This window comes from Macadamia integrifolia, chromosome 9 (assembly GCF_013358625.1).
Source record: "Macadamia integrifolia cultivar HAES 741 chromosome 9, SCU_Mint_v3, whole genome shotgun sequence".
NCBI lineage: Eukaryota > Viridiplantae > Streptophyta > Magnoliopsida > Proteales > Proteaceae > Macadamia > Macadamia integrifolia.
The window spans coordinates 33,562,416-33,581,322 of NC_056565.1; the positions used below are offsets into that span (position 1 = coordinate 33,562,416).

The following is an 18,907-nucleotide window of genomic DNA, read 5'->3' on the forward strand; positions in this document are numbered from 1 at the left end:
CCTATTTTAGTGAGAAACTTAATGAAGCTAGGCAACGATATTCCATATACGACAAGGAATTCTATACGGTTGTCCAATCATTAAGCTATTGGCGACATTACCTTTTACCGTAAGAATTCATGCTATTCTCTGACCACCAGGCTCTGAGATACCTGAGTGCCCAAAAGATACTTAACTTGAGATATGCCAAGTGGGTTGAGTTTCTCCAAGAGTACACTTTTGTACTCAAGCACAGACCTGGTGTCGAGAATACTGCTGCAGATGCACTGAGCCGGGTGAACATGTTCCTCAATGGCACCAATGCTAGGAGTCGGACTAGTGTGTTACTCCAGACAATGAGTGTAAAGGTTGTAGGGTTTGAGCGAGTCAAGGACCAATACCCCACCTGCCCTGATTTTAGTGAGCCATTCACTTCCTTAAGTGGAGGCAACCCGGTCAATCGCTCGGACTACCTACTTAGGGAGGGCTTCCTTTTTAAAGGAAGCAAGTTGTGCATTCCCAGCACTTCACTCCGAGATTTCCTGATCTGGGAATTGCATGTTGGGGGAGTCGCTAGCCATTTCGGTCGAGATCAAGGATTAAAGTATCGGTATCGGTCTCCGTATCGGTCGGTCAAAATTAAGATACGTATCGGAGGGTATCGTATCATATCGTATCGTATTGGAGATACGCTAAGATACGCTAAAGATACGCACATAAATGGATAGAGAACACATTTTTATACACTTTTGCATAAAAGTAGTTAAAAAAAAGCTATATATAACATGTAGAATGCATAGATACTTAAGTAGAGGGTATCGAATTGATAGACAAATATATTGAGTTGAAAATTTTCAAAATGATGAGGTTTGAGTTTTTTACAGTTTTTTCTTTCCTCATTGCCATTGCCACTGTGATGAGTGCCGTGAAGAGTGTTGTGGTGGTTCAAATCCTTGGCTAGGACCTTCTTCTTCAATAGGAGCAACTACAATGATATTCTGCACTTGTCGAATATAGGCACAATATTTACCCCAGTCGAAATATTTATGGTAGTGGGTCTCCCATTCATTGTAGAAAAATTAAATTTTTTTTATAGAAGTTGTAGATTAAATGTTTTTAAAGAACATATAAAAAATAAACAAAGTGTGGACCAATATATTTGAGTAGATCTGAGAAATAAAAAAAAAATTGAAACCCTCACTTTTTTGGGGAAAAAATGTGGGTTTCATTTAAAATCATGTATTTAGTAATTATAAGTTATGACATTATTTTTAAGAGTTGAATGAACTAAATTTTCTAAAAAAAAATTTTTTGGGGATTTTTTTTTAATTAATTTTAGAATAAAAAAATTAAAAATATATTTTTTTTTGAGAAAAATCAAAAATTTCCATAGAAGTTGTAGAACACTTGTTTTTACATAACATATAAAAAATCTAGAAAACTGTTGGTGAGAGTGTGAAGTGTTTGTTTCAAACAACAAAAAATTCACACTTAAGTAGCCGTATCGTACCGATACAGTACGATACGGCTCGATACTACACGATACCTTCAATACGTACCGATACGTACCGATACTCTCGGGAATTTTCAGATTTTTAAAAGTTCGTATCGTAGAGTATCGTACGTATCGGTACCGATACGGTACGGCACGATACGATACGTATGATACGCCGATACACAAAAAGAAGCCCAAAATTCCCCGTAGCGTATCGGTATGTATCGTGCCGATGCCTACCGATACGGATACGTATCGGCCGATACGGCACGATACGCACCGATACTTAAAACCATGGTCGAGATAAGACCATCACCCTCGTTAAGGACCGATTCTTTTGGCTAGGACTGAAGAGGGATGTTGCTAGAATTGTGAGTCAGTGTAGGACATGCCAAACTGCCAAACTGCCAAACAACAAAAGCAGAACACGGGTTTGTACACTCCCTTACCCGTTCCCCATTCCCCTTGGCAGGACCTTAACATGGACTTCGTGCTTGGTCTACCAAAAACTTCGTGAGGCCATAATTCAATTTATGTGGTTGTAGACCGCTTCTTGAAGATGCGTCGCCGTTCAAGCCTTTTTTTAGGGGTAGGGCGAGGGACGCCATTGTCTACGTAGGAAAGGCAATCGCCTTTGGTGTTAAGGCGTCGCCTTTGGCGCCTTGGACGACTTTGTATGAAAGGCGTACGCCTTATGTGCTTTTTTTTCCCTTCCACTTAAGTATTTGTTTTTTATATTCTAATTGTAAACTTTTCATTTGATGAAGTACAGGTTTTTAAATGGTGTGAGATGCATGGAATCATTTTACCCCCCTTAAGTGAACAAAAAAAAAAAGAAAAAGGTTTGGTGGTGGGGGGAAATATAACGTGAAAGGGTTAAAATTTAAAACCCTCCACTGTTTCTCTCTCTCGATGAAGTATGTCTCTCTGTCAATTAAGTTCTCTACGCTTCTAAACCTAGAGAACCTGCGCTGGATTCATTGATTCAACCGATTGAGACTGAAGTTGGACTTGGCTGAAATCCCTCATTCCCTCCTCTGTTTCGACTTCAGGTATGTTTGCAATCGATTTTTTTTTCCCTCCTTCCTACTTCGTCTTCTGCTTCTTCGTTTGTGAGTTGCAACTGGTTTTTTTTCTTTCCCTCTTCTTCCTCTGCTTCTTCTTCGTCTGCGGCTGTTTTTTTTTTTTTCCTCTCTCCTTCCTCTGCTTCTTCTTATTCTTTTTCTTCTTCGCCTTCTTCGTCTTCTGCTTCTTCATCTGTGTCTCTTTTTGCTTGCTTTTTTTTCTCCCCTGCTGCTGTAGTACTTCTTCTTCTTCGTCTGTTGTAGTACTTCTTCCTCCTTTGTTCGTCTTCTTCCTGTCTCTTCTTCCTCTGTTTCTTCTTCTTCCTCCTTTGCTTCGTCTGTCTTGGCAGCCCTGCTGCTAGTGGCTAATGCTTTTTTTTTTTCCTTCCATTTCCCCTTTGCTGTTCTCGAATGCTTCTTATGGAGGCTGCCGGTTCTTTCTATGCTTCTTCTTCTTCTCTACTTCTTGTCCTGCGTTGGCAGCACTACTGCTAGTGCTTTTTTTTTCCCCCTGCAGGTAGATGTAGACTGTAATCTGTATTATGAATTTATGATTACTACTATTGTGCATTAGTGTTGTGCATTAGTGCAATCTCTTATGAATTTATTTTTTTTACTACTATTGTGCATTAGTGCTATGTTTTTTCTCTTATGAATTTTTTTTACTACTGTTGTGCTGCTTGTGCATTAGTGCAATGCTTCTTCTCTTTTTATTTTTATTCTTTTCCCCTCTGGTGTTCTGCGACTGCTTCTTTTTTATTTTCCCCTGCTGTTGTAGGTAGTAGACTGTATTATGATTGCATGATTAATTGATTGCGCTTCTCTGCTTCTTCTCCTGCTAGTGCATTTCCCTGCTGCTATAGGTAGATTGTAGAGTGCATTAGTTATTATTTTTTAGATTGTAGAGTGCATTAGTGGTAGTGCAATGCTTCTTCTCTTATGAATTTTTTTTTTTACTACTATTGACTGTTGTGCATTAGTGCAATGCCTCCTCTCATTTTTACTTTTTATTTTTTGTTACTTAGTTTCTCTTGTTGTTGTTCCTTATGTTTGTGTAGTTTATTCAAATAGATATGGCTACTAGTGGTAGTGGCGGGCCTACTGCTAGCATTGGAGCATCAACATATGATCCAAGCAAAGATCCAACTAGGAAGGCCAAATCAAAAGACCCCGGGTGGAAGTATGGATATTTGCCAGATCTTAATGATAAGAACTTAGTGCAATGTACACTTTGTGGAAAAGATGCCAAAGGAGGAATCAAAAGGCTTAAGCAACATTTAATTGGTGGGTATGGAGATATATCAAAGTGCCTAAAAACAACTGCAGCAATCGCTAGAGAGATGCATGAAGCTATCATGCGAAATCAGAAGAGGAAGCCTGATGTATTTGATGAGGATTATTCTGTTGATCATCAGCAGGGAGAGGATTTGCCTGAAGAGATAGATAGTGGAGGGCAACTCCAGTCTGGTGCACTAAGGCCCCCAACTATAGACTCCTCAATAAGGAACCTTGTGCCAAGCTCTAGGACAGCTTCCAAAAGGAATAAAGCTAATCTTATTACACCAGCGATAGTAAAGGGTCCGATAGATTCTTATCTTCGACGGACTCCTGAAGAAATAGTTGGTAAGAGGAGGTCTAAAGGTTCTACCCAGACAACAATACAAAGCAGCTTAAGATCAAATGCAAACAAAAAGAAAACTAATGCATATGTTGCAAAATGGTTTTATGAAGCTGGCATCCCATTCAATACAGTCAAGTTAAGGAGCTTTGAGGAGATGGTTGAAGCCATTGCGTAGTTTGGGTCAGGATATAAGCCCCCTTCTTACTATGTGTTGAGAGTGCCCTTGCTACAGGATGAAAAAACTCAGATTGACTGTATCAAGAAGAAATTTGAAGATTATTGGAAAAGATAAGGGTGCACTCTTATGTCTGATGGGTGGACTGACGAGAGGTAGACACTTGATTAATTTCCTTGTCAATTGTCCATTGGGAACTTATTTTATGGGCTCTGTAGATGTATCTAGTGAGTCTCAATATGCAGACATGTTATTTCAGTTGCTTGATAGTAAAATTGAAGAAATTGGGGAGGATAATGTGGTACAAGTAGTTACAGACAATGCAGCTAATTATGTTACAGCTGGTAGAATGTTGATGCAAAAACGGAGTAACCTTTATTGGACTCCTTGTGCAGCTCATTGTTTGGACCTCATGTTAGAGGACATTGACAAGTTGAAAGCTTATAAAACAACAATAGAGAGGGCAAAAACAATGACAAGTTTTATCTATAGACATTACAAACTTGTTGATGCTTTGAGGAAAAAGACAAATGGGGTGAGGTCTGTAGGATGCCTTGAAGGAATTATTTGTATCTGATGAGTGGAATAGTTCTAAGTTGTCCAAGACAGAGGCAGGTAAGAAAGTACTTGAGACAATACTTACACAAACATTCTGGAACCGTGTACTAGATTGCTTAAGAGCATCCCAACCAATTTTAGTTGTCTTGAGGTTAGTAGATGGTGATGAGAGGCCTGCATTGCCTGAAGTTTATTTGGCAATGGAAATAGCAAAAAAAAATGATAAAAGTAAATTTTGCCAACAAAGAACGGTCATGGAAGAAGGTGTTAGCAATTATTGATGACTGTTGGGAGGTCCAAATGGATCGACCTTTATATGCTGCTGGCTTTTACCTAAATGCTAGCAAATATTTTGACTACATCAATGATGAGAGACTCCCTTTTGAAGAATCATGTAAAATATAAGATGCATTCATGGCAGTTATTGAAAGAATGGTGCCCGGCTTAGCTGTGCAAGACAAGATCATACGTGAGTCTCAAATGTACAGAAAATGTGAAGGTAGCTTTTCAAGGATTTTGGCTATTAAACAACGGAAAGCCGGTGAAGGAGCATTGGATCCTAGTAAGTACTAAGTATTTTTTTTTTTTAAGTTTTAATAAGTATTTAACAATATGTGTATCTACTTTTTTCCTTATATATAGTCTCTTGGTGGGAAACACATGGATCTTCGGCCCCTACACTTCAACAATATGCAATACGCATATTAGGCCTTTGTTGCTCCGCTTTCGGTTGTGAGCGCAATTGAAGCACATTTGATTTTGTAAGTATTTTTTAAATATTGGTTTATAATTATACTTTTTACATCTATTTCTTGACTTAAATAAAGAGGTATTTATGTATTCAGATTCACATCAAGAAGAGGAATAGACTAGAACATCAGCGCTTGAATGATCTAGTCTATATCCAATATAATCGTCGGCTTCATTCAAGGTTCCAAGTAAAGAAGGGAAAAGGGCAGCAATTATGATCCATTAATTCTTAATGAAATGAATTGGAGTAGTGAATGGATAACAGGGGAGCAAGAAGATGGAGATTTAGTCCATCTTGGAGACGACCTCACATGGGGAGATGTTGATAGAGCAGTTGGTGCATCTACATCGGTTGGGGGTCGTAACTTACCTAGGAGGGCTCAAGGACCAACAAGTGCAGCCAATATTTGCTACACATGTCGTGGTAGGAGGAGGGCCACTGTTGAGGAATCGTCAGATGATGAAGTTAAAGAAGAGGTCCACGATGTTGTGTGTGATGATGAAGATATTGAAGAAGACTTTGGTGATGGGCCAACTGATTATACTAGTCAGCAACAATAGGAGGGAGAAGAAGTAGATGTTGATTTGTTAGCTTGATTATGGTTAAACAAGAACAAAGTTTAGCTTGATGGTTTATTTTGTTGTTTTAAAATTCATAATTTCATACTTTAAAGCTTACTAAAGTTTAGCATTTTGGTTCATTTTTATGTTTCTCAATTTCCATTAGGTGTTTTTAATTCTCCCCGGGTAGGATTGGAACCCATGGCCTATCACCTATCATGAGTCATGACTCATATATTAAGGAACAAGGTTTCTCTTGTTGCTTAGTGCTTTAGTGTCACTAACTTATACGTATTGATTGACAGGGGGTTAAACATTAAAATATCATGGTTCATGGACTCATGGTCTATGATAGACTTTGTGGATCTCGTTTTGGGCATCATAGAGGTAAGTATATCTAACTACATACTTAAATAGTTAAATATTATATTCTTTATAATATTTCATTAGGAATTATATGTTATGCCTTTTGTTTTATTTATAGTTTTTTTTTTATGAATAATTTGTTCATTTTTTGTTGTGTTTTCTCATGTTAGAAAATATATATCACTTTGCAATTTGCATTGATATGAATTTCATGTTGAATGTTGATTCTTGTCTCTTGATGTTGCTTAAAGTGTATGCTTTTTTCCCTTGATGTTGCTTAAAGTTGTGCTCCTTGTATTTTGATATAACTTAAAAGCTTGATTTTTTTCAAGCAATTTAAAATTAAGTATATCATTGTTATACAGTTATACTAGATATAATAGATATATTAAAAAAAAATAGTAACGTCTTTTTTTGCGCCTAATTAGCCTTAAGGCGGGCACCTTCTCACCTAAGCGCTTAGATAGCACTCCAACACCTTTGTTCGCCTTGGCGCCGTGACAACTATGATCTCTTCTCTTGTCAATGATTGCATTTTTGTTGTGTTTTCTCATGTTAGAAAATATATATCACTTTGCAATTTTCATTGATATGAATTTCATGTTGAATGTTGATTCTTGTCCCTTGATGTTGCTTAAAGTGTATGCTTTTTTCCCTTGATGTTGCTTAAAGTTGTGCTCCTTGTATTTTGATATAACTTAAAAGCTTGATTTTTTACAAGCAATTTAAAATTAAGTATATCATTGTTATACAGTTATACTAGATATAATAGATATATTAAAAAAAAATAGTAACGTCTTTTTTTGCGCCTAATTCGCCTTAAGGCGGGCGCCTCTCACCTAAGCGCTTAGATAGCCCTCCAACGCCTTGGTTCGCCTTGGCGCCGTGACAACTATGATCTCTTCTCTTGTCAATGATTGCAAGAGCAAGTTGACCTCTATCCAGATGTGTCTTCAATCAAACTATCTAGACTCTTCTCTTGTTGAGGAAGAAAATTTTGAATATGAAAACCTCTCAGCTCTTTTGGCTCAGGAGGAAAGTTTTTTAAGGAAAAAGGCCAGAATCAGTTGGTTGGAATTAGGAGACTCAAACTCCTCTTACTTTCATTGATCCTTGAAAGCCAAGAATAACTTCAACTCCATCACTAGGTTATCCAACCCGGACAGCACTCATATTTAAAGAGTGGATGAGATAAAAGAAACGCCTGTCAACCACTTCAAGAGCCTGTTTAACCTGGATGTTGTTCCCTTATTGCCCATCCCCGAGGGCCTTATAAACAAATTTATTCCGGCAAATGTTGCTCCTATGCTCTGGGCCATCCCCTCTGATGATGAGATCACTGCTGCCATTCTCTCCCACAAAGCTAGCAAAGCTCCGGGGCCTAATGACTTTAGTATGGCCTTCTTCACTTCTGCTTGGGACATCATTAAAGAGGACCTTATAAAAGCTGTCAAGAGCTTCTTCTTCAATCCCAGCCAGATCAAGGCCATCACCCACACTTTTCTTTGCCTTATTCCAAGAAGGTGCCGACACAATGAATGATTTCAGGCTGATATCTTTATGCAATCTCCTATAAAAGTTCATTGTCAAGATCCTTGCCAATCGTATCAAGACTATCATTGGCCCCCTTGTTAGTGACAACCAGCCTACCTTCATCCCAGGAAGATCCATTAGAGACAACATCCTTCTTTGCCATGAAATTGTCAGAGGCTTTGACAAAAAATCCCACCTTCCAGCGGCTCTCATGAAAATTGATATTCATAAGGCTTTTGACTATTTGAGATGGGATTACATTGTTTCTGTTCTCAACTTGATGGGTTTCCCATCAGTCTTCACCAACTGGATCTTCCACTGTATTGCCTTCCCTAAATTTTCAGTGCTAGTCAATGGCAGCCCAACAAATTATTTCTCCTCTTCTTCTGGGATTCGTCCCTCTATCCCCCTACATATTTTGCCTTCCCATGGAGGTTCTGTCCGGCAGTCTTCAATCAGCTTCGGATCAGGGATCCATCATTCCCATCTCCAAGTGCAAGGCCATAGGGCTCACTCACTTTGCATTTGCTGATGACCTGATGATCTTCTCTCGTGCGGATGCCTTATCCCTTGACTCTATTATGCTCTGCCTTCGCCGGTTTGCTTTGATGTCTAGTCTTCACATCAACCCTGAGAAATCCCTTATCTTTTTTACTGGAATCTTGGAAGTCTCAAGGGTCTCTCTCCTCCAAATCACAGGCTTTGCTCTGGGCTCTCTCCCGGTTAAATATTTGGGCCTCACGCTCATCCCTGCAAGGCTCTCAAGTCACCACTATTCCCCTATGCTTGATATCATCAGAAAACGTCTCCAATTGTGAAAAGGAAAGCTCCTCTCCTTTGCGGGTCACCTCGTCCTCATCAGATCAGTTCTTCAAGCTTCATACATCTACTAGTCTGGTATTTATGGTTTTCCCAAGCTGGTTGTTGCAAAGTTAGAATGTTTATTTGCTTCCTTCCTTTGGAAAGGGTGTGAGTCCTCTCGTTTCCTCTGGCCAGTCAGTTGGGCTGCTATTTTCCTTCCTAAAAAGGAGGGGAGTCTGGGCTTCAAACGTATAAAGGATGTTAACAAAGCGGGCCTTCTGAAGCTCATATGGAAGGTTGTCAGTAAAAAGAAAAGCATTTGGGTGGATTGGGTATATTCGCACCTTCTCAGGCATGAAACTTTTTGATCGGTCCGCTCTCCTTCTGATGCCTGGTGGGTTTGGCGTAAGTTAATCTCCTTGAGATCCCTAGCCTCTGTAGTTATGGTTTCCCGCACTGGGGATGGTGCCTCCACATTTCTATGGTTAGATCCTTGGCATCCTAAAGGGCTCCTTTCTCAAATTCTTAGTGCCAAGAATATTTATAACTCTGGTCTCCCTAGGCATACTTTGGTGGTTGATATCATCTGTGCTAGTTCTTGGAACCCCCCAGCCCCTACCTCTGCTCTCCTAGCTGATATCTGGGCTTCGCTTCCAGCTCCCCCTAGGCCTGGGAGATCTGATTCTATTGTTTGGTCCCACGCTTCAAGTGGCATCTTCAGTGTCAAGTCTGCTTGGGAATTCATTAGAGCTCACGGAACCACCTCCCCTTGGCATAATCTCATCTGGTTCAGGCACCAAATTCCTCGTCAAAGCTTCACTGCCTAGAGAGTTTTTATGAACTGTCTTTCTATGCAAGCTTTCCTAATCCAAAGAAGCATTCAAGTTTCTCCTTTATGTTATCTCTGTGATTCTGAACCGGAAGACACAGATCACCTATTTTTTGCCTGCCCTATCTCCCATAGTTGTCACGGCGCCAAGGAGTTGGAGGGTTGTCTAAGCGCTTAGGCGAGAAGGCGCCCGCCTTAAGGCGAATTAGGCGCAAAAAAAGACATTACTATTTTTTTTAATATATATATTATATCTAGTATAACTATATAACAATGATATAATTAATTTTAAATTGCTTGTAAAAAATCAAGCTTTTAAGTTATATCAAAATACAAGAAGCACGACTTTAAGCAACATCAAGGAAAAAAAGTACACACTTTAAGCAACATCAAGGAAAAAAAGTACACACTTTAAGCAACATCAAGAGACAAGAATCAACATTCAACATGAAATTCATATCAATACAAATTGCAAAGTGATATATATTTTCTAACATGAGAAAACACAACAAAAAATGAACAAATTATTCATAAAAAAAAAAAATCTATAAATAAATCAAAAGGCATAATAACATATAATTCCTAATGAAATATTATAAAGAATATAATATTTAACTATTTAAGTATGTAGTTAGATATACTTACCTCTATGATGCCCAAAACGCGATCCACAAAGTCCATCATAGACCATGAGTCCATGAACCATGATATTTTAATGTTTAACCCCCTGTCAATCAATACGTATAAGTTAGTGACACTAAAGCACTAAGCAACAAGAGANTACTTAAATAGTTAAATATTATATTATTTATAATATTTCATTAGGAATTATATGTTGTTATGCCTTTTGTTTTATTTATAGCTTTTTTATGAATAATTTTTTTATTTTTTGTTGTGTTTTCTCATGTTAGAAAATATATCACTTTGCAATTTGCATTGATATGAATTTCATGTTGAATGTTGATTCTTGTCTCTTGATGTTGCTTAAAGTGTGTACTTTTTTCCCTTGATGTTGCTTAAAGTCATACTTCTTGTATTTTGATAACTTAAAGGCTTGATTTTTTTACAAGCAATTTAAAATTAAGTATATCATTGTCATACAGTTATACTAGATATTATAGATATATTAAAAAAAATAGTAACGTCTTTTTTTGCGCCTTATTCGCCTTAAGGTGGACGCCTTCTCGCCTAAGCGCTTAGACAGCCTTCCAACGCCTTGGTTCGCCTTGGCGCCGTGACAACTATGAATGAGGTTGTCGAGTATCATGGGTTGCCCCTCACCATAGTGTCCGATAGGGATGTTAAGTTCACTAGTCATTTTTGGAGGATCCTATGGTGGATGATGGGCATGAAGTTCCGTTTCTCCTCCGCTTTCCACCCTCAGACTGATGGTCAGACCGAGGTTGTCAATAGGAGCTTAGGGAATTTATTACGTTGCCTCATAGGAGAACACCTTACCAGTTGGGATCGAGTCCTTAGCCAGGCTGAGTTTGCATATAATAGTTCAAAGAACCGTACCACTGGTCTGTCCCCCTTTGACATCTGTTCAGGATACCAGCCCCGAGCACCCATAGACCTTATTCCCATCGTGTCTAGTTCCAGGACCTCTCAGTCAGCCGAGTCTTTTGCTCAGCATATACATGATTTGCATACAGGTATAAGAAGACAGATAGCACTAAGCAACGAGCAATATAAGTCAAAAGCAGATGTGCACAGAAGGGTACAAGAGTTTCAAGAGGACGATATGGTGATGGTTAGAATTAAGCCGCAACGCTTTGTTAGGGAAAAAGCGAGCAAGCTGCACACTTGTAACATAGGTCCATTCAAAATACTCAAGAGGATAGGTGCCAATGTGTATGTTCTTGATCTGCCAGCTAGTATGGAAATCAATAATATTTTCAATGTTGAAGATCTTGTCCCATGCCATGGTACCTCTACCATTACCCCTTTCTATCCTGATGACTTTGAGGACTTCCCCTTCACCATTGATGAGACTACTGAACCAAACCAACCACTTCCCCCCCACCTCATTACCACCTGTGCCTATGGTCGAGAGAAAGACAACAAAAGTTGAGAAAATCCTTGATGTGAAGATTGTGTCCACACACACTGGAGGTTCTAGAGAGTTCCTGGTCAAGTGGCGTGGACGTCCGGAAATTGACAACACTTGGATCACAATGCAAGAAATCCAACAACTCAACCCAGACCTACTTGAATATTACATGAGCTTTAATTCACCAGAGGTGAATTCTTCCAAGCCGAGGAGAGTTGATGGGGACATCAAGATATACAGCAGAAGGAAGAAGACCCAACCTTCTTTGTGGTTAGAAGATTAGAAGAAGGAAGAAGAAAGAAGAAGGAGAAACTGCAGTTGTTGACTTGCACCTGTTCTGGTGTGAAAAAGGAGAGGGAAGAGACTGCCGCTAGTCTCTTCCCTCTCTTTCCTGTCGTCCTGATTGGCCAACCAGCTGGGCCCCACTGATTTAGTAGTTAGTTATTTTATTTTCCTAGTCTCTTTATTTATTTTTCTAGGTCTTTGAGATGAATTAGGAAACTAAATAATATACTCTTATTTTCCCTAAGTCGTTGGGTTAAATTAGGAGATTTCCTTTTTTTTTATGCTGGGTTAATTCCTAGTTGCCACTTATGTAAGGCCAAGGGCCACGTTTAGAATTAATGAATTAGAATTGAAAAAAAAAGCCAATGAGCAATACCCCACCCCTCTAACGATTCTCTCTCTCTCAATCTCTTCCTCCCCTCATTTTCTTTCACGCCTCTCTTTTTTTTCTCTCTCGATTCTCTCTTCTCTCACCTCCCTCTCCCCCTTCCAATTTCCTTTTACTGCTATTGTTTACTGTTGCTGCTGCTGTTTACTGTTTACTGTCTACTGTTGTTGGATGTTCTCTGCTGCTACTGTTTACTGTCTACTGCTGCCGGCTGTTCTCTGCTGCTGCTGTTTACTGTCTCCTGCTGCCGGCTGTTCTCTGTTGCTGTTTTCTCTTGGCTGCTGCTGTTAATCTGTGTGGATGCTGCTATTATTCTCTGTTACTACTGCACCATTGCAGCCTCTATTTGCAACAACCGAAGGCCATATTATGTGGATAGATCATCACCTGGGCTGCTGCTGATCTCCTTTCAATGAACGGACTACTGCTGGGCACCACCTTCAAATCTGGGCTGTCTTCGTTATTCTCAAACCTGGGCAGCAGATAAGTATAGAATAGGCTCTCCCATTCCCCCATTATCCCCTCATTATTTACTCCATTACTTCCATTAAAACCCACCCCCCTTTTAGCCTTTGTTTAACCTTTATTTACGTCACTGTTTTGCCTTAAGTCTTGTTGGTCTTCTTATTACTAGTATAACTGATTTTAGAGCATATAGCATAGGCTTTTATCCACCTTTGGTGCTTAATAGGCTAGTGTTATAACCTAATTTTGCTTGCTACCATGTTCCCTACCCCATGTTCCCCCTTGACACTTGAGTGAGTTCATGTGCTTTTCTTCCTAGATTATTATTGCTCTTTGTTACTTTGTTAATTAGCCTCACTTTACTTTGCATGTAATCTTGTTTGCTGAGCTTCCTTTATCCTAACCAGCCCAAATCCTTTGAGTTTGTCCTACCTAGTTAGTTAATCTTATAGGAAACCTAGTCACCTAGGAACCCCCTGCATCACCAACCCTAGGTTTATTCCAAATAAAACAAGCCCATTTCAGTGATAACTCTGCATCACCAACATAGGAGACCAGAACCAGATGCTTCTCATTATGTAATTCAAAGCAGCTCCAAAGCTCTTTAACCAAATATAAAGAAAAGTACCTGTGTGTGAAACGTTCTTGATGTGTTGGAGTTTCTTAACTTCAATTCCACCGTAGTTTGTATATTCTCAATGATACTTTCTTGGTTCAGAAGGCTTACCTGAAAATCCAAGTATGATGAATTCAGAAGATTGACAAATCACCGGATGAAACATCTTCAACAGATCGGTTATTTATCTGTTTACTTCTCCATCACTTTTTCATTTTTTCTTTTTTTATTGGGGGTGGGGGGGGTGGTTATATTTACCTCTTTCTTTGTTGGGTGTACATTCACATCCACATGCTCAGGTGGTAGTACAATAGACATATAAATGAAGGGTTTTGATGCTTTTGGAAGAGTTGCGGCATAAACAACTTCGATAGCTCTCTTAAGGGCACTGCACTCAACCAATCTATCTGAAATAACAAAGAATAATTAAGGTATAAAATACCATAGATGTAATGTCTTTAACACTAATTCAACAGATAATTAGAAAGTAAAACATTCTAAGGAACAATAAACAAGAGAAAACTACAAGTACATTTTAATAAGGATAGGATAAGTATGCCACCTCATATATGTGTGAACATGTACTACCTCGCCTTGTGCTATTTTCCATATTTGTTACCCTCTGTACTTGCTCATAAGTTATAAATAAAGAGGGCCTCTGTCATATCTAATAAGCCAATTCATTCTCTCCAATCTTCTCTTCTCAACTTGGTATCTAAGTACAATACTTTTGAGTATTTTTTTTTTAACCACTACAAGGTCCAATCTCTAACACCCGCCATTGAAGCTTCCCCTCCCTCACTTGGCCAAGCATGGTTGACTGAACATGTTCTGAAGCCTATCGCTGACCGCCACTGACCATCACTAGCCACATGGCCCTACATCACTCACTTAGGTCCATAGGACAATGTTTAGCCCTAGAGGCCATCAGTTGACTGCCTCATGTTAGGCCCATGGCCATTCTGTCTTGGTCAAGAAAATCATTATAGCTGATTAGATTGAAAACCCAATCAAACATATCAAACTCCACCAAAGGATGGCAGGTTTTTGCTTGAGTCAATTGTTCTGTCCACAGAGAAAATACAGAAGCACAGATTCAGGGAACAACCAATAGCAGCACAGTCAATTGTTCTGTCCTCTATTATCTCTCCCCAAGGCTGGTCCCCCCTCTCTCCCCCTCCTCTTGCTGACCTCTGGTTTTCCCTGCCTATGCTCCCACTTGGGCACCGATGAAGGGATGATAAATGCACTTGGCTACCCTCTTCCAATGGGATTTTCTCCTCTACCTCTGCTTGGTCTTTCGTCAAATCCTTTGGCCCTATAGTTCCTTGGGGCAATCTCGTCTGGTTCAAGGGCCATATTCCTCGCCATAGCGTTACTATCTGGAGATGTCTCGCTAACTGCCTCCCAACCCAATCCTACTTATCTACCATCACATCCCTGTTAACCCAATTTACTGCCTTTGCCCCCTTAGATCGAAGGATATTTCTCACCTTTTATTCTCCTGCCCCCTTTCTTCCTCCGTCTCGAAAGTTGTCCTCTCCAGATGTTGGCCCTCCAGTAGACCAATTCTCCCATTTGATAGGGAATGGATTTGGATTGACATGACCTTTACAGGCTCCTCCATCTGCGACACCATTGGGAAGCTTGCTTTTTCTACAGCCATAAACCACCTTTGGATGGAACGTAACATCCCTATATGGTCTTCCAACTCCCGCTCTATAAACGTAACATCCTCGTTCTGTCCCAAACTCCCCTAGGTACATGCATATCATTGCCTCTTGGAACTTACTGATTGACACCATCCCCCACTCTTGATGCCCCCCCTCCATTTGGTAGTATCCCCTTAGTCTGCTGGATTGGTTTGCTAGTTTAGTTTTGCTTGTTGCTTTGATGTAATAGCTTCCCATGGGTCGGCTTTAACTTGTTGGCTTAAGCCCCCCTCCCCCCTAGGTTGGCTTTTCCTTGTTGGCTTGAGCCCCCTCCCCCTTTTGTATATTCTTCTCTTTTTCGTAATAAATTTATTTATTCAACCAAAAAAATTATTTTATTTTATTATTTGTATTTATTTATTTATTTGGTAGCAAGTAACCCACAATGAGAAGAAGCCACCCCACACTAACATGAGAATATTATTGCCCCACCACATTTAGGCACTAATGACCAAAGCACTTGAAAGATTTTAAAATTCCCAACTTTAGACTCAAGTTTTAAGAATTCCAAACTGCATGAATCAGAAAATTAGCAACAACTATCAAACACTTGGAGGGATCCCTTGGATTCATCTGCTAGTCCATCTCAGTATTTTTTTTTTTTTTAATGAATAAGTAATTTCATTGCCAAAGAGGAGAAGAATATACAAGGAAAGGGGAAAAAAGGGGAAGCGGCCAAAGGGAACAAGCCTTTAAAGGGGAGGGGGGAGCTACTTAAGCCAAGAGGCCACAACCAAGACAAAGCACAAAGGGGACAAAACAACTAGGGGGAGGGGAAGGGGAGAGAATGGTGGAGGAAGGCCCCAGGATACAACAATGAGCCTGCTCCTTGGGGAATTTCTGACGGGGTGAGGGTGGATAAAGGATAGGTTGGAACTGATATCAAAGTAGATGGCTTTACAAATCTTGTCAAAGGATCGAGATTTGGTAGTCCATCTACAGAGATTCCTTTTCATACAGAATGCAACCTTTCCTATAGTGTCACAAATGGTAGAGCCAACGAAAGTCATATCAATCCAAATCCACTCTCTACTCAGAGGCAAAACTCTTCTTCTAGCAGGCCAGCAACAACTAAGGACCCTCTTCCAAATGGTGGTGGAGAATGGGCAAGAGAAAAAAGAGATGGTCAACATCTTCAATGTCATTCCAACAGAGGCAGTAAGAAGAAGGGACATTGAAATGATGGTAGATGAGAAAGGATTGGGTTGGAAGGCAATTAGATAAGGCACTCCAAGCAGTGAAGCTTTGCCAAGGAATGTGGCCTTTGAACCAGATGATATCACGCCAAGGTGCGAGGGAGCCTTTAGACCAAATGAAGTTCCAAGCAGAAGCAATGCTAAATAGACCAGAGGAGGAGGGGAGCCATGAGATTTTGTCAATTCCACCGCGGCGGCCAGGAGGGATGGGGAGGAAGGAAGACCACCAATCAGCAAGGGGAGGGGTGGAAGACCATCTCAGTATTTCATCTCAATGAGAAGGTTCATCTAAACATCCTCACCCAATCTTAGCTAAACTGGCTTTGCAATCCCAATATAGAGAAACTCTGAAATCTCTTCTTCACCCATGTGTTTTCAGATATTTCCACATCTCTTTAACTCTTTTAAAATGCAGACAAGAAACTACTATTGAATAGTTTGACCAGGATTCCAAAATTTGTTATTCTAGGCTCCACTAATATTATTTGGTACTTTACTCACTCCCAACAGACGAAAAATAGGACTTGTAGGAATGATGGACCTCGATGCTCCCATTGGAGACCCCCCCCCCAGCTTTTGCAAATGTATCGTTTGAACAGATTTATCAAGAATAAACAAAGATTATGGTTAAAGCCCAATGGAATAAAAAGCCATCATTTGGCACCCAATAAACCAATATAATATAGAGAATAACCATACCATTGATAAAAAGCACCATCACTGTCTTCTTTGCACTGTAATTTGAACTGGATATATAACCATCCATCTTGAAGATTGATCCAGATGGATCATCATCTGATGCTGCTACTTCCATTATATCACGAGCAACTGCTACACCATAAACAGACCTGATCGCATCAAGCCTTGAGCATGTGGCAACTGAGTGAACATCTGCTCTGGCCGCACTATGCTAAATAATATAATATTAAGAAACCAAAAGCGTTTTACTAAACATTAAGACAATAATTTCTCTACTTCCAATTTTCAAACCATACAGCTATCAAAACAATAATGAGAGGGAACAAGGTTCAGATAATACAGACTTTTCTGCAAGAGAAGCTAACTTTTGTATGATGAATTGAGAACCGACTAATTACATCCACTATTTTGGAATAATCATCGGCAGAGTTCTGCAGTGTTTTCCTACGAGCAGCCATATTATAGAATAGATTTTCAATCTGAAATCATGAAAAGCTATTTGCATCAGGGACTTGAAGCAAACAGAGATCAGACATTATCTTGGATACTTAACTTGTTTAATACTTAAAAGGACTTTTAACGGATACTAGCAAACTGCCTTACCATAACCTGAGTTCCTTTAACGGCAGCACAAGGTCTTGGTTCATGCTCCATGACTCCGTCTCTATAAGAAACCCTGGACAAATTCAAAGTCATCAATAATCGATTCTAACCAAAGAACAAATGCCATCATTAACTTCAGCTAGTTCTTATTTAACGAGCATTGTGATGTTCTGAACTAAAAGACGCACCTGTAACCATGCAATTGGCCCTCAGTTATCGTTGTCACAGTAACATGGCCAACGTACGTCATGCTGGCCAACGCCTCTCCCCTGAACCCCATCGATTTGATGGTCTGAAGGTCTTCAAATGCCGATAGTTTTGAAGTAGTATGTCTCTCGCAGAGAATCGACAAGTCTTCATACTAGTTGCATGTAATAAAGGAAATTACCCAAATGTTTCAACGAACGCGAAAAGAAGAATGGAAAGAATGAAAAGAATGAAAAGAGGGTTTTTTTTCCTATATGGGCTGCTACTTACTCGTATACCATGGCCATCATCGGAGACCTGAATAAGCTTCAGACCTCCGTCCTTGACAATGACACTGATGGAGGTAGAGCCAGCATCGAGGCTGTTCTCCACGAGCTCTTTCACAGCAGAGATAGGACGCTGAATGACCTCGCCGGCGGCAATCCTGTTCACCACCGACTCATGGAGACGATGGATCCTCGGTGGTTCCTTTTGCTGAAGAGATGATGCTTCTTCTTCGGTGATAATGGCGGAATCGTGGTCCATTTTGAAGAACTGTGTTTCGTAGTCGGCTCACCTCGTTCTAATGTTCGTTATTCGTACTCGTAGTGTTTGAAAAACAAGACGGAAGGGCGCGCGTCCCATGGAGGGGTGTGTTTTTCGCACAAATAAAAACGACTTTACCTGCTTCTAGCAGCCAAGGTTTAAATCAGGGTTTTAAAAATCGGGCAAATCGGATCGGGAATCGCGATCATCGATGCCAATTATCGACGAGTCGATGCTGGCAATTATTAGATAAAAACACAATAATTGTTGAGATATTCTTCAAATCTACGAATTCTAGGGTTTTTCAAACCTAATCGATTCCATCAATGATTACTAGGATTCGGGTAAGAATGAGATTCGATTTCATTTGAATCAGCTTGGAATTCGGTTGGACTCGGGTACAATTTGAATTCATCTTTTTTTGGT

At 39.9% G+C, this 18,907-nt stretch overlaps 1 protein-coding gene across 2 annotated transcripts in view; it reads right to left on the reverse strand.

Moving 5' to 3' along the window:
- Positions 1-18,669, reverse strand: part of LOC122090130 (DNA mismatch repair protein MLH1) — a 31,336-nt gene extending 12,667 nt beyond the window's left edge. Inside the window, exons 1-7 of one of the 2 annotated variants that reach the window (XR_006143420.1) lie at positions 18,227-18,667; positions 17,938-18,110; positions 17,750-17,822; positions 17,491-17,625; positions 17,147-17,357; positions 13,798-13,946; positions 13,552-13,650 (exon numbers count right to left, since the gene is read on the reverse strand). Coding sequence is in view for 1 of the 2 variants with exons in the window: in XM_042659979.1 (XP_042515913.1) it covers positions 13,552-13,650; positions 13,798-13,946; positions 17,147-17,357; positions 17,491-17,625; positions 17,750-17,822; positions 17,938-18,110; positions 18,227-18,481 (1,095 nt within the window). In the remaining variant the exon portion in view is untranslated. Of the gene's footprint in view, positions 1-13,551; positions 13,651-13,797; positions 13,947-17,146; positions 17,358-17,490; positions 17,626-17,749; positions 17,823-17,937; positions 18,111-18,226 lie in introns of both variants that reach the window. The other variant, XM_042659979.1, reaches the window with a different exon arrangement.
- Positions 18,670-18,907: the final 238 nt, after the last annotated feature.